We start from the raw sequence: 13,816 nt of genomic DNA on the forward strand, positions 1-13,816 counted from the left end.
TCCCAGTACTGGTAATAATGACAAGAACAACACAGTTTTTTTTTCCAGTAGGTACCTATATATTAGTAACATAAAGTCTTCACTTTTTCAGACAACGTTTCTCTCTGATCATTCCAACCCAACTTCCGCAACACTGCCGACACTGGAAGATGCTACAGTCCCCACTGTCCCAGCTGAAGCTGCAGCAGACATAGAAAAGCACCCCAACGATAAGGTAAAAATAATCATTACATTAATGTCATCATGCTTTTCATTTTCCCTGAGAGTTCAGTATCAAGGCATGCTTACAAGTTTAACAGTTTCATTTCTCAGTTTAATCTTGTAAGTACAATAATCATACAAACTATCTGCAAACACTAGAAGTTATGGTGACTAAGAGTGTACCCCCTGCAGTGAAGGGCTACACACCCATTTCATTTTACAAAATTCAGATGCAGGCTAAACCTGTGCCCTAGAGTGGAAAGAACAACACGACTATGTTCACAAGCTAACTCTGAAGAGACAGAAGGAGGAATGTTTAACGCTAGCTTCGTAGTGGTAAATGAGAATACCATGTCATATGTTTCAAAACACAAACTTTTGTTCATTTAAGGCTGAAAAACCTTCAGCACTGAACTCAGAAGAGGAAGCCCATGAACAGTCGACAGAGCAGGACAAAACCTACAGCTTCGAGGTGGACCTGAAGGATGAGGAGGATGGGGATGGGGATTTAAGTGTAGATCCGACGGAAAGAACGCTAGATCTACAGGAAGGGACAAGCGAACCGCAGCAGAAAAGGCTCCCGGAGAACGCCGATTTCCCTGCTACTGTGTCCACTCCTTTTGTGGATTCTGACCAACCTGCAAATATCACAAAGGGAGAGGAGAGTCAGGAGCAACCTGTAAGTGACTCGCACCAGCAACAGGACGAGAGCGGCAAGCAGACCCAAGACTCGATGACTGAAGAAAGCCACAAACAAGATCCGGGTATTCCCAATGAAGAAAAGGAAGAAGAGGAAGATCCAGAAGACGTTGGTGCACCCAGTGATAACCAAGAGGAAGAAAAAGAACCACCCGAGGAGCAGCCTACCAGCAAGTGGGAAGGAAACGGAGACCAATCTGAAGACATCTTACAAGAGTCCAGTCAGCCAACTCAGATAAGCAAGACAAAGAATGATTTCGAGCAAGGAAGCCAAGGGCAAGAGGGTGACTCTAATGCAGAAGGGGAGGACAAGGCAGCAGGCAGCAAGGAACACCTTCCGCATACGGAGTGGCAGGGCCAAGAAGGGAGAGCTGGCCTTGACGCTATTGGCAACCGGAAGGACACAGATGAAGAAAAGGCTGTTTCCACGGAACCTACCGATGCTGCCGTCGTGCCTAGGAACCACGGAGCCAGTGATAACGGGGGCGGGGATGACTCTAAGCATGGTGCAAGCGATGACTACTTCATCCCCAGCCAGGAATTCCTAGAGGCTGAAAGAATGCATTCCCTCTCCTATTACCTCAAATACGGAGAGGAGACGCCGGACGAGAGCGAGAACCGAAGTGAGGCTGGAGACAACCAAGGGGTGAGCTTATTTACGCTGACGCTTGTCCAATCAGTTAAGCGAGAATAGTCGCAGCTGCTCCGCACATTCCCCTGCCCTGTTGTGGGCCTTTGTAGCAGTGCATTACTAAAATACAGGGCAGGCTGGGCATCCCTCATCTGACCTGACTGTCACCAAAGGAGTTGCGATTGCTTTTTTTTTTTTTTTTTTTTTTTTGAATTTTGAAACTGCATATAGATGGCGAGACATCTGGCAAATTGAATCCATGTTTAAGCACAAAATTTATTCTTTTTACACACTCTGTGCGTGTAGATAACTTAAGTGTAATTTTGTACACTATTTTCTTATGTGACTCTTTGAACTGTGACCTGTCGCACGAGGTCACGTGTCAAGTCTCTACTTTTGTGACCCTGTCAGCATGCACTCAAACAGTAGTTGGATTTTGGAGAATTACTTATTTCAAGCACTCAGATTACGGATTCTCGCCTTGAAATATACATATATATTTATATTTATATATTCTGCCTGTCTCCATCATTAGACTGAAAACATGTTTTATTTGGCCTCCCATTAGAAGCTGACCTTAAATCTGAGTGACAGTTAGAAATGTAAACATTACATAGGGAAGGAAAAGAACCTAACAACAATACCCTTATTGAATTCATAAGATAGCAAACAAAAACCTTTCAAGGATTATTATGTTTGGGAGAATGGGAGCTGGCACACTTATTTTGTCTGGTTCTTGCTGGAGAAGTAATAATTCCCCAACACATTCAGTTTTTGAACAGGTCAGGCAGATATCTGTGGTTGAGGGTGCTCAGAAATGTAGATGATAGAATTTAAAATCCCTGGAGCTACCTGGTGGTGACACACACCTTTGATCCCAACACTCCACACGGGGAGGCAGGTAGATCTCTGAGTTCAAGGCCAGTGTGGGATACAGAGTGAGTTTCAGGACTCAGATAAATGCTGAGTCTGAAATAAATGAGTGAAACAAGCACATGAATAACTCCGTCCCTGGAGCTGGCTGGAAATGTTGACAGACCTGAAGAATGAGGCTGGCATCATGCTGATCCTGCAGAGCCACTGTGTCTGTCAGAACACCCCCAACAGAACCAGAGAGCCAGCAGTATTTGTAAAATTAAAGTACTGTTCTATTACACAAACACATGCCCATGAGAAAGTTTACCAGCACCTCCACCTAGGTGACTGATGGACCCCCATTCTCAGGACAGAATCCCAAGTAATTTTACAGGAACAGTGCTTTCCCAACTCTGAAGGGAAGGTCCTACCTCACATGGGGTGACTCTTGCTCTCCAAGGGTTGCTGTCTTGCTCCGCAGTTGCAGGGGTTTCCCAACTCAGATCTGAGCATGCACGGTTCTACAGAGCTATGCAAAACCCCGTGGAGGTATGCCCAACCCTGTGAAGGTAGGCCGCTCTGAAGAGGTATGCACGGCTCTTTGGAGGTATGAACAGTGCACAGTAATACAGAAGCACATTACTGTTCTCTTGGTAGCCCTGAAAGTCTGCTCTTGTTCTTTTCAAAGGCCAAGAAAGCTGAGAGCTCACCAAATGCTGAACCGTCCGATGAGGGCAACTCAAGGGGGCACAGTGCTGGTGAGTGGATGCTGTGTGAGCTGCAGCTGGTCCAGGAGGGATGGCATCTACCATTTGGTCAGCAGCCCTTCCATTATGACCCAGAAATCCACCTCCCCAAGGAAATAGTTCATAAAGTGTTGGTATTTCTAATGTGTGTGCTTGATAAACTGTGGGTCAGCGTGCTTACAAACAGAAAGACCTGTTGAGATTGTACACAAAGCTATCTGTACTACACATACACACACACACACACACACACACACACACAGAGAGAGAGAGAGAGAGAGAGAGAGAGAGAGAGAGAGAGAGAGAGACTCCACCCTGCTTTCAATTCTGAGAAGGATTGATTTCTGCTGCTTATTCTCAAACCTATCTTTCCCCCAACCACAAACATCTTTAATTTCAAAAAAATTAAAGTCTCCTGGCTTAGCCTCAGACCTCTCTGCACCTCGTTTTCTACACCTGAGATTCCAAGGGTCTTAGGCAAGCCAAGAAAAGCTAGGGTCCTCTTCCAGCTCCAATCCAGTCTGTTGTAAGAAGATATCTAAACTCTTGTGCACAAGTCTGATGCCAGAGAGTCCGTCTGCAGATTAGCACATCAACTAAAGTGGTTCCCAGCATCTTCCCGCTCTCACGTTTTCAGGGATCTGACTTCCTGTCTCATTAGCTAAAATGAAGTTGACCATCTGACTGACTTCCTATTTAATACACAATTCCCTTTCCAATTTTTCCCGTTAGATTCTTGCATGAACTTCCAGTGTAAAAGGGGACACACTTGCAAAACGGATCAACACGGAAAACCCCACTGTGTTTGCCAAGATCCAGAGACGTGTCCCCCTGCAAAAATCCTCGACCAAGTAAGTATTCTAAAGAATAGTCCCCAAGATACACCAAAACTCTTGAGTTTCTTGAGTGGAAATAGTTTGCAATTAAATCTATTTTATGAGTAGGGGCACAGGTTATTAATGTTTGAAGAAATATTGAGTGGGAACAGACACCTCGGAAATCAAAGTATTTGAACTGTGCCATGAAAAATTAATAGTGGGGTTGAGGAGATGGCCTAGTCTTCTAGGTAGGTCTAAGGATGGGAGTTGGGAATCTCCAGTACCCACATAACTGCTAGGTGGCAGTGGTAACCCTGGGACACTCAGAATGCAGAGATGGGGCTCCCTGGAGCCAGATGGCTGAGAAGACTATGGATGAGCTCTGGGTTCAACTGAGAGAGTCTGCCTCAGCAAATAAGGTTTGAGGAGAGATCAAAGAGAACAGCCAGCATCAGCCTAAGCCCTGCCCATCTTCAGCTAAGGCTCTCCCAACACCAACCTAAGACACACACACACACACACACACACACACACACTGCCATGCATGTATGTGCATCTCCCGCGGGTTCATACAGAAACACAGAGTCTAGCGTGTGTATTACACCCGTAGCACATAAAATATTTTTATGTCGATTTCAAAAGATGGTGCCAGCATTTGAGGAGGAGAAATTTTGAATTCCTTCTATCCTTGGGACACTCACAACTACAGTTCTATGGAGACAGATCTATCTGGAGCTAAGTTACCACCACTGGCTTGAGTTGCTAATTGGGTGGACTCTACCAGAGCTCGCCTTTGGCATAGTACAGTACCAGGTGTTCTTCGAGTTCCAGGGAAGTGTTCTCCAGTGAGTATCTTGTTCCTTCACTGCTCCTTGCTTTCCTTGCCTAGGCTTGTGGCACTGACAACCAGACCTACGCCAGCTCCTGTCACCTGTTTGCTACCAAGTGCATGCTGGAAGGGACCAAAAAGGGACACCAGCTGCAGTTGGATTACTTTGGAGCTTGCAAATGTAAGACACTGACTACCACTGTCAAACATCATTTGTGGGTGGATTTGGGGTGATTTTTGTGCCTCTCTGAATTCTACATATACTGATCAAAAAAAAAGTTTATATAGTTATGAGAGAAGTCTGAAACTAAGACCGAGTCAGGAGTTCCCAGGTCCTGATCTTAGGAGACTCTGATTCCATGAGACCACAATGGAAACATAGTTTTGTTTTACTATTTGTTTCCTCAAGACACCGAGACAATTCCAATCCTCCCCACCCCACTCAGGTCAGAGGCACCATTGTAATAAGCAGGTATAGACATGAAAGATGGGGGTTTTCTGAATACTTCCTCCCAATTTAACCTCTTGGTTGAGAACTGTATTACAGTAAGTTCTTCCAGAAGTTGTTTAACACCATCTTCCAAGATTTTCTCAGTTGCGTCTGGCTCCCCTTGGCTCTTCCACAGCTCACTCATGTTTCTGCTTCTCCTCAGTTTCTACACACACAAGATTAAGTCCACTGGGCCCCCTCAATGTTAAGTGTGAGCCTCTGACTTGCTCTGTCCACTAATGTGGACAGATTCATCTATGTACATTCTAAGCAAAAGCCCATGGAGGCTGGTATGTTACTCTGCGGTCTCTCAGCTTGTCACCACACACTCTAAAGCCTTGAGTTGAGGTAGTAGCCACATTGTTGAGGCCCAGGATAAGCGTGATGAAATGAGCCCTCTTGACGGCTGGTACAGACTTGGGTGGTCTGGGAACAGGCATGGGACTCTTTAAATGTGGAGATGTAGCATGATTTGCTACAAGACCTGAGCCCAACGTTATCTTCTGAGGCTCATCAACCTCCATTTCTAAATTCCTGGTCCTTGATCTTACAGCAGTGGCCCTCAGTCCTTTACTGCATGTCAAGATTATTTAGAGATCTCTTAAAACATCCGGATATGCAGGCACAAAAAATACCCAACAACTGGAGGCAGGCAAGGAGCTTCCTGTGACGTGTTATTTGAAGTATGGTCACGACTTTTCTGCTTACCACAGCTATTCCTGCTTGTACGGACTTCGAAGTGGCTCAGTTTCCGCTGCGGATGAGAGACTGGCTCAAAAACATCCTCATGCAGCTTTACGAACCAAACCCCAAACATGGCGGCTACCTAAATGAAAAGCAAAGAAGCAAAGTAAGCCACCTGCGCATGTGCAATCTGCTGCCGGAAGTGTCTCTCCTCAGGACCTGAGTGGGGAAGGGTGTGGTAGGAGTGTCGCACAGCAGAGAAGCCTTCTCTGCTTTTCTGCATCTGGTTAGCCAGCACGCATTAACATTGTGCAGTGGTCACCTTTCAGGTCACTACCTTCATGATATGGCCAAAGTGCCCGCATTCCACTCAAGGGCAGTGTCCTGGAAAGTGTCCCTTTAGTTGTATCTACAGAAGGCGGCGATAGGGAAAAGTTAACAAATTCAGCATTTACGTGGTCAGTTTTCCATGACTGGAATAAATACTGGTAATAACACAACTTAAAGAAAGGTTCCGGGGGTTGGGGATTTAGCTCAGTGGTAGAGCGCTTGCCTAGCAAGCGAAAGGCCCTGGGTTCAGTCCCCAGCTCCGAAAAAAAAGAAAGAAAGGTTCCTTGGCTCACTCCTTTGGGAGTTCTAGTCTGTGACTGAGACTGGCCGTGTTGCTTTGGGCCTTTGATATGGCGTTATCTTGTGGCCAGGAACATGTATTCACTTCATGGTGGACCAGAGAGCAAACGAAAAAGAGGTGCTGGGCTTCCCATGTCCCCGTCAAGGGCGTGCTCCCATATGACCAGGAAACATCCAACTAGGCCCTATCTCTGAATGGTTCTACCTCCTCCATGGTAATGCCGTGTGCTGGGGACTAAGCCTTTGGGGTTTTAGTCATGGGCCATTGGGGGACATTGTTTTCTCAGTCCCAACATGTTTAAATCTAGCATTTCTGCCCTCATAAGCCAGATACAAATTCTGCTATAAAGAGAATTAATTGCTCATTGTGTTAGCAACAGGTTAAGGGTTAAAAGTGTAGTAATTGACTCCAGAAGTTTCGAGGGAAGATTCATTCATCAGGTAGTTATTGAATACATCCTAGATGCCAGAAGTGACCTAAGTAATGGAGATACAGCAATGGACACATAAAATTTCCACCTTAAGACATTTACATTCAAAGTGAAAGGACAGATTACCATAAGAAAATAAGTTCCTCTGTGTACAGTGTCCAGCAACAAACTGAAATTTTATTCTGCTGAGTTATTCTAAAACAAAAATAAAGGCAGGCTGGCTGTATCAATTAAAATCCATTTCATCTGAACCAGACTTCATGCCCTGGGAAGGTTTTCCACTGTCTGTTACCCTTCAAGTAAGATTGACAGGTGACAGTCCTATGACAGTCACCTGGCGTCTGACAACCTTCTCGCATCTTAATCTCAGGTCAAGAAAATTTACCTGGATGAAAAGAGACTCTTGGCTGGAGACCACCCCATTGAACTTCTCTTAAGGGACTTCAAGAAAAACTACCACATGTATGTGTATCCTGTGCACTGGCAGTTTAACGAATTGGATCAGCATCCTGCGGACAGGTAAAACCCCGTACATTTTCTGGTGTGATGATATCTATGTGAAACGGAACTTGAGACCCAGTTGGGAACGTTTCCAGCTTCAATTTCAAATACTAAATATAAACCACCATGTTAGGAATCTAATTAAAAAATCACCTAGAAAATAATTGAACATGGCGACAGCACAGCTCCCGAATTACCATACTGAGTTTCCTTATTAAATCTCTGGAGAGATGCCTTCAGTTTTCATTCTTGAACTAAATCCCCAATATAATCATCTATCGGCCCAACTTGGGTCAAGCGCCACTTCTGGGACAACCCAGGCTGGCCAGGAAGTCAGAGACAGCTCACACAAGCACAACTTCCGGGTGCGCAATCAGAGACTGGGATTGGAGGATTCTCAGTGAAGAGGCAAGCCTCGGGCGCCACAACCTGTTCTCCCCTGTAGCTTTTCGTTTGGCATACACAGTGACCTTGTAGAAGGAAATGATCTCGGTGACCGAGACTTAAGTCCTCATGCACAAGCCAGGCAGTTAGCTGACTGTCATTGTCCTCTTACAGGATCTTGACACATTCTGAACTTGCGCCTCTGCGAGCTTCCCTGGTGCCCATGGAGCACTGCATAACGCGCTTCTTTGAGGAGTGTGACCCCAACAAGGACAAGCATATCACCTTGAAGGAATGGGGCCACTGCTTTGGAATTAAAGAAGGTAAGTTCATTATCAAAGAAAAGTGTCTTCTCAGATAAACGTTCAGCTAAACAGTGGCCTAACATGTAAGATGTGTGTGTGTGTGTGTGTGTGTGTGTGTGTGTGTATTCATATATGGGGGTGCATATGTGTATACATGCACATGGAGGTAGGAGATAACCTCCGTTGTCTTTCCTCCAGTGCTGTCTATCTTTTCTGTTTTTTTGTTTGTTTGTTTGTTTGTTTTCATTTTTTTTTTTTGGTTCTTTTTTTCGGAGCTGGGGACCGAACCCAGGGCCTTGCGCTTCCTAGGTAAGCGCTCTACCACTGAGCTAAATCCCCAGCCCCTTGTTTTCATTTTTTAAGGCAAAGTCTCTCGTTGGCCTGGAATAGCTGGCCAGTAAGTCCTAGAGATTCACTACTTTCTTCCCAGTGCTGATATTACAAGCAGGCACCACCACATCGGCTTTTTTTATGTGGGTTCTGGAAACCAAACTCAGATCTCCAGGTTTGCAGAGCAGGCACCTTACCCAGTGAACTAGGTCAAGCAGCCACCTCAAGGTCATGTCTCACTCACTGCCTTGGTGCATAGCAAGAATGAGTATCCATGGGGAAGCCAGCAGTTAAGCCTAAGAAAGCCACTCAAAACCAGAGATCTGTGCTGAATCTCAGAAGGAAAGACTGTACATCTTCGTTAGCCTAAGTCTAGGACAAACATCTCAAAGTCATAGGAGGATAAAATAGCAAGCTTCTCACAGGGGGACGTTACCACCAATACCTTGGAATTCAGAACCCACCAACTCAACACAGACTCTCACATCACAGGCACTACCTAGGGGTTATTCTCGAGTGGCCGATGGCTGCATCTTCAGAAACAGGTGAAGGCGAAGATGGGTTTTTATTGCCCTTACAATAGCAAATTTAAATTTATTTACACATTGTTGGACTGTGTTGTATCTCAATCTGCGTCCTTTCCTTTTCTTAGGAGTTTACATTCATGAGTAACTTTTAGTAATCAGTTATGAGATATGCCCCAACTGTGTGCATTGAAACTGTTCATAGAATGCAAGTCAATAGTGAACATGGGAGAGAAAAAGACAGAGACAGACAGACAGACTACAGACAAGCAGACAGACAAAGACAGAAAGAGAAACTGTTGGACACAGAAGATGGTTCCTTCAGTACACTATTTGTCCTGTGAGCATGAAGACCTGGTTAGATCCCCAGCACCCTTGTAAGAACACCAGGCCATGTTGGCAAGGATTTGTCATCACGGTGCTGACCGGAGAGCACGTCTGGTCTCCTTACAAAGTTCCAGATGGGGAGAGGCCACATCCAAGATGGGTTAAGGGACTGGAGAAACAGCTCATTGGTTAAGAGCACTTGCCGTTCTGGAAGAGGACCCAGGTTCAATTCCCAGCACTCAGTAGAGCCTCCCAACTGCCTGCAGCTGCAGTTCTTAGGGACCTGATGGTTCTGACCTCCAAGGGCCTCTTTCATGCACATGATAAACACATCTACACTCAGCAACACACAGACACATACTTGTGAAAAAGTAAATAAAATAGTATTTGCTCTGTGTGTCTGTGTGTCTATGTGTCTGTGTGTAGAGGCCTTTAATCCCAGAACTCAGAAAGCAGGGATAGGTAGATCTCTCTGTGTTCCGGACATAGTGAGTTCCAGGTCAGCCAGAGCTGCATTGAAAAACCTTGCCTCAAAATAACAATAACAGTAACTAGGAAAATACTGAGTGACAGCGCTGAGGTTGCCCTCTGGCTTCCATGCACACCTACCCATTTGTACACCACTCTCCCACCTCAGTGCACACACAGACATGCTTTATGGAAGTGTTTAAAAACATGTATGGATGAATATACATTCAAGCAGTAAGAAAAGCAAGACCATCGAACGTCAGAATTTCCCTTGAAGAGGTTATCTGTGTGACCCTCACCCTAAAAGTGAGACCTGATAGTGTCAGAACTGAGTTGTTTAGAGCTCAGCTGCTGTGAGATCCTGCTGCTATAAACGGTTCTCTCTGAACACGGCGAGGAGCCTGTCTCCGTGAGCACCTTGATTTGCTTCATAACAGGTCATCCCCAGAGTAGGGTCAGGAGTCTGGAAGTCACTGGCCTGGACTGGTCTAGCTTAGGGTCATGTGATCAATCTGTGAGCTAATCTAGTGGCTGTCTGCAGGATCAGAGTTTCAAAGGTAGCTCCCTGGGCTGGCTTCAGGCCCCTACCACATGGTAGCCACCTGCAGCATGGGACCTGGTTTCTCCCTTAGTAACCTGTGGCTGAAGTCCATGTCACCGCACCATGTACACAGTCACACAGGACAACCCTGCTCTCTCATGTAGGGGAATATGGGCCATGAGGGATCATCGGAAGCCACTTTGGACACTGGACCTTCTTGGTACTGATAAGAAATTAATATTTTAATAGCTTATTAGACTCAGACCGAAATGAAAATATCAGTTTCCTTTCCAATGCCTATTCTTCAAGTCAGATATTTATATACTCAAATATATCTACTTCAAAGAGAATATTTATATATTCCAATATATCCCCCCTTCCCCAATGGTTTAGTCTGTGCAACTCCTTTTGGGAGAGACAATGCAAATCAACATGAACTAGGCTGGGCCCAGACATTTTTATACGTCTTCTTACAGGACTTGGGATTTTAAAGTCCTGATTTTTAAAAAGGCAATTTTGCATAAAGGCCATTTACTGAAGGAAAGAGTTTTTCTTCTTTGGATCCTTTGCAAAAAAATGCCTGCAAATCCTTCCACATGTCAGCCTGCCAGGCTCTGCAATGGGAGGTTGTCTGGGAGGAGTCAGAGAGGTCAAAGCCCAGTGACTTGCAAAACTACTAATTGTCTTGTTTGTCACTGTGGTCTGGCTGGTGTGGTGCTATTTTGAAGTCGGGAGAAGATTATCGCATACCAAACCAATAAGATGGTCATTAAATGTTCCATTAGAGTAAGTAAACAAGTTATCACATCAGATACAGCAGGGCGGGACAGAGAGAGAATGGCATCTTTTTAGAACTGTACTTCCTTGCCTGCGGAAGCTAATACGAGCACAGAAAGGGAAGAAAAACTTTAGCCAGCATTTTCCTGAATTTCAGCTGCCCGTCCTCTAAACTAGCCATGCCCAATAGCACAGCTCCACCTTTGGCCAGCTATGCGCATCAGGCCGCCTGACCTAAGTCGGTCTCATCTTCAGCTGTAGAAACGAAGTTCAGAAAAGTTGTGGGAGGGTCTTCATTTATTTAGCACTGCTGATGTCCCGTGTCTTAGTTAGGGTTTCAACTGAGAGGATCAACAACATGACCAAACCAACATTAGGAAAAAGGGCTCCTTCCAGCTTACAACTCTCGGGTCACACGATCCCTGAGGGAAGTCAAGCAGGACAGGAAGCTGGAGGAGGAGCTGACACAGAGGCCATGGAGGGTGCTGCTTACTGGCTGGCTCTCCAGAACCCAGAACCTCCTGCTGGTCCCACTACACTGGGTGGGGTCCTTCTACATCAGTCATCAACCAAGAAGATGGTTGTCTACACAGGCTTGTCTGCAGGCCAATCAGGTGGGAACATTTTCCCAACTGATGTTCCCTCTTTCTGGATGACTCCAGTCTGGGTCAAGTTGAAAAACAACAACAACAAAAAGAAGAAAAAAAAAACCAAAACACCAATAATCCACCTATTGACATCTACTCCCATTATTCTTAGGGGAAAACTTCCAAAGTAACTACTAGGGCAATAAGTCAGGCCACACGGGGTGCATCACCAAACAGGAGAGTCCTGTGGTCACATCGTGGAGAGAGTAAAGAACCGCTGAGGATCTTGTGGTAAAACCAGGAGTTGATAAGAATCGGACTCAGAAGTGTCTGTGGGGAAGAAAGCAGTATGGTCAAGACATTGTAAAAACAGGCACATACCCAGCCTGTGCAGCCTTGGGCTATAAGGAGGCAAAGGCTGGAAGGAAAGCTCAGGCAGGAAGCAGACAGCTGAGGGAATCCGGAGAAGGCCCACAGTGTCCCGTTCCTACCTTGGGCCCAGCAAGATAGCTAGAGGCGCTTTGCTCTGAGGTAGGGAACAGAAGGCCAGGAGCAGATTTGGGGCAATGACAAATACCATTTGGACCGGGTGAAATTTTAATTACTGGCAAGACCAGTACAACCCATAGCTCAACGTTGAGTCTGGGTTTCAAGGAGAGTTTAGAGATTGGAATACACACTTGGGGAGTTATGGATATAATTCAGTGGTAGGATTCTCACCTCTCATGTCAATGGCCCTAGGTTTATTCCCAGCAAGAGAAAGAGAGGGATCTAAGCACACGGGAAGTGATTGAAACTAAGGAAGGGGATTATTATACTGAAGAGACTTTATTAAGTGATCAGGGAACGCTCTATAATCCAACACCAAGGAACTATAAAGTGCGGATGGCAGACAGTAGAGAAGGGGTTCAGAAAGGAGAATGAGCAGTCGCCCCCAAAATGAAGAACTACAGGAGAGTTCTGTGTGAAGGCGGTGCAAAGAGAGGAAGAGACCGTGCTGGTTGTAAGATGATCAAAAGCAGAAAATGTTCACAGGTCTGGTGATGGAGAAATAGCAGTGCCCAGGCAGCCATGGAACAGTACATGTGTCCACTGGTGGGGCTGGGAGGGTAAGGCTGTGTCTGCTATCCAAGCAGCAACAGGCATATCTGCAGGTGACTCTGTTCAGACCCCAACTAAGCTGCACCTAGATTCTCTCTGCCACACTTCAGCCACCCTCCTTACCTGGTACTTCTCGGTCTGATCCTCCTGGTCGCCTGCCCTTCCTCCTTTGATGGTTCTCAGTGGTACAAAGACTTTCAGAGCTGCCTCAGGATCCATGTGACAGCTGTCTGCCCCAGGGATTCTTATTCCAGAGGCCAGGGGCAAGACCTGGACACATTTTCAAAAGTTCGAATTATGACTGAGAATCACTATCCTACCGCCTTCTTAGATGGTTTTGCTCACTCGTGGCTCTACCCTTCCTTGGCTTCTCAGATGACTTCCTAAAACTCTGTCTGTCTGTCTGTCTAACCATTTGTTTATTTGTTTTTGCAGAAGACATAGATGAAAACCTCCTCTTTTGAATTAAGACTCGAGAGAATCGAAACTTTCCATCAGCCCTGCTTGCTTTAACCACTTCCGCGTAGGAGCCGCCATGACACTCTACATTCCTATGTAGCAAAACGTGTTTGCATGTAAGAGAAGACAATGATAGTAATTGCTTCTTAGAAATATATATATATTAACTTAGTAAATAAAACTTTAAAATTAAGTAGAGTCGATGTCTAAAAGACTGTCCTGCCTGGGGACAGTTACCCATGGTAATGTCACCCTGTGCATCTGCGTTTGTAATTGATAATTACAAACTATTAAAAACAGCGTTTGTACTGTCCATGACACCTGATGCATGCTAAGGAAGTGGGATATTGTTCTTTCGAGATTAATATACCTTATTGTCAGTATCCTGATGTCCTAATAAAAAGTCTATGAAACCTCAGATGTCTGCTCAAGATTATTTCCAGCTCTTAAACAATCAAATGTAAAAGACCGACCCAGGGCTTACGTTAGAGAATAAAA

General features: G+C 45.4%; 1 protein-coding gene across 1 annotated transcript in view; it reads left to right on the plus strand.

The window, feature by feature from the left end:
• Sparcl1 (SPARC like 1) overlaps positions 1-13,736 on the plus strand; it is a 31,010-nt gene extending 17,274 nt beyond the window's left edge. Inside the window, 9 exon segments of the mRNA NM_012946.2 lie at positions 92-214; positions 593-1,546; positions 3,075-3,144; positions 3,865-3,983; positions 4,840-4,960; positions 5,983-6,119; positions 7,385-7,533; positions 8,074-8,222; positions 13,295-13,736. Coding sequence (NP_037078.2) covers positions 92-214; positions 593-1,546; positions 3,075-3,144; positions 3,865-3,983; positions 4,840-4,960; positions 5,983-6,119; positions 7,385-7,533; positions 8,074-8,222; positions 13,295-13,323 — 1,851 coding nt within the window. The 3' untranslated portion in view covers positions 13,324-13,736.
• Positions 13,737-13,816: the final 80 nt, after the last annotated feature.

The sequence above is a fragment of the Rattus norvegicus genome, chromosome 14 (genome assembly GCF_021556685.1).
Source record: "Rattus norvegicus strain SHRSP/BbbUtx chromosome 14, alternate assembly SHRSP_T2T, whole genome shotgun sequence".
Lineage (NCBI taxonomy): Eukaryota > Metazoa > Chordata > Mammalia > Rodentia > Muridae > Rattus > Rattus norvegicus.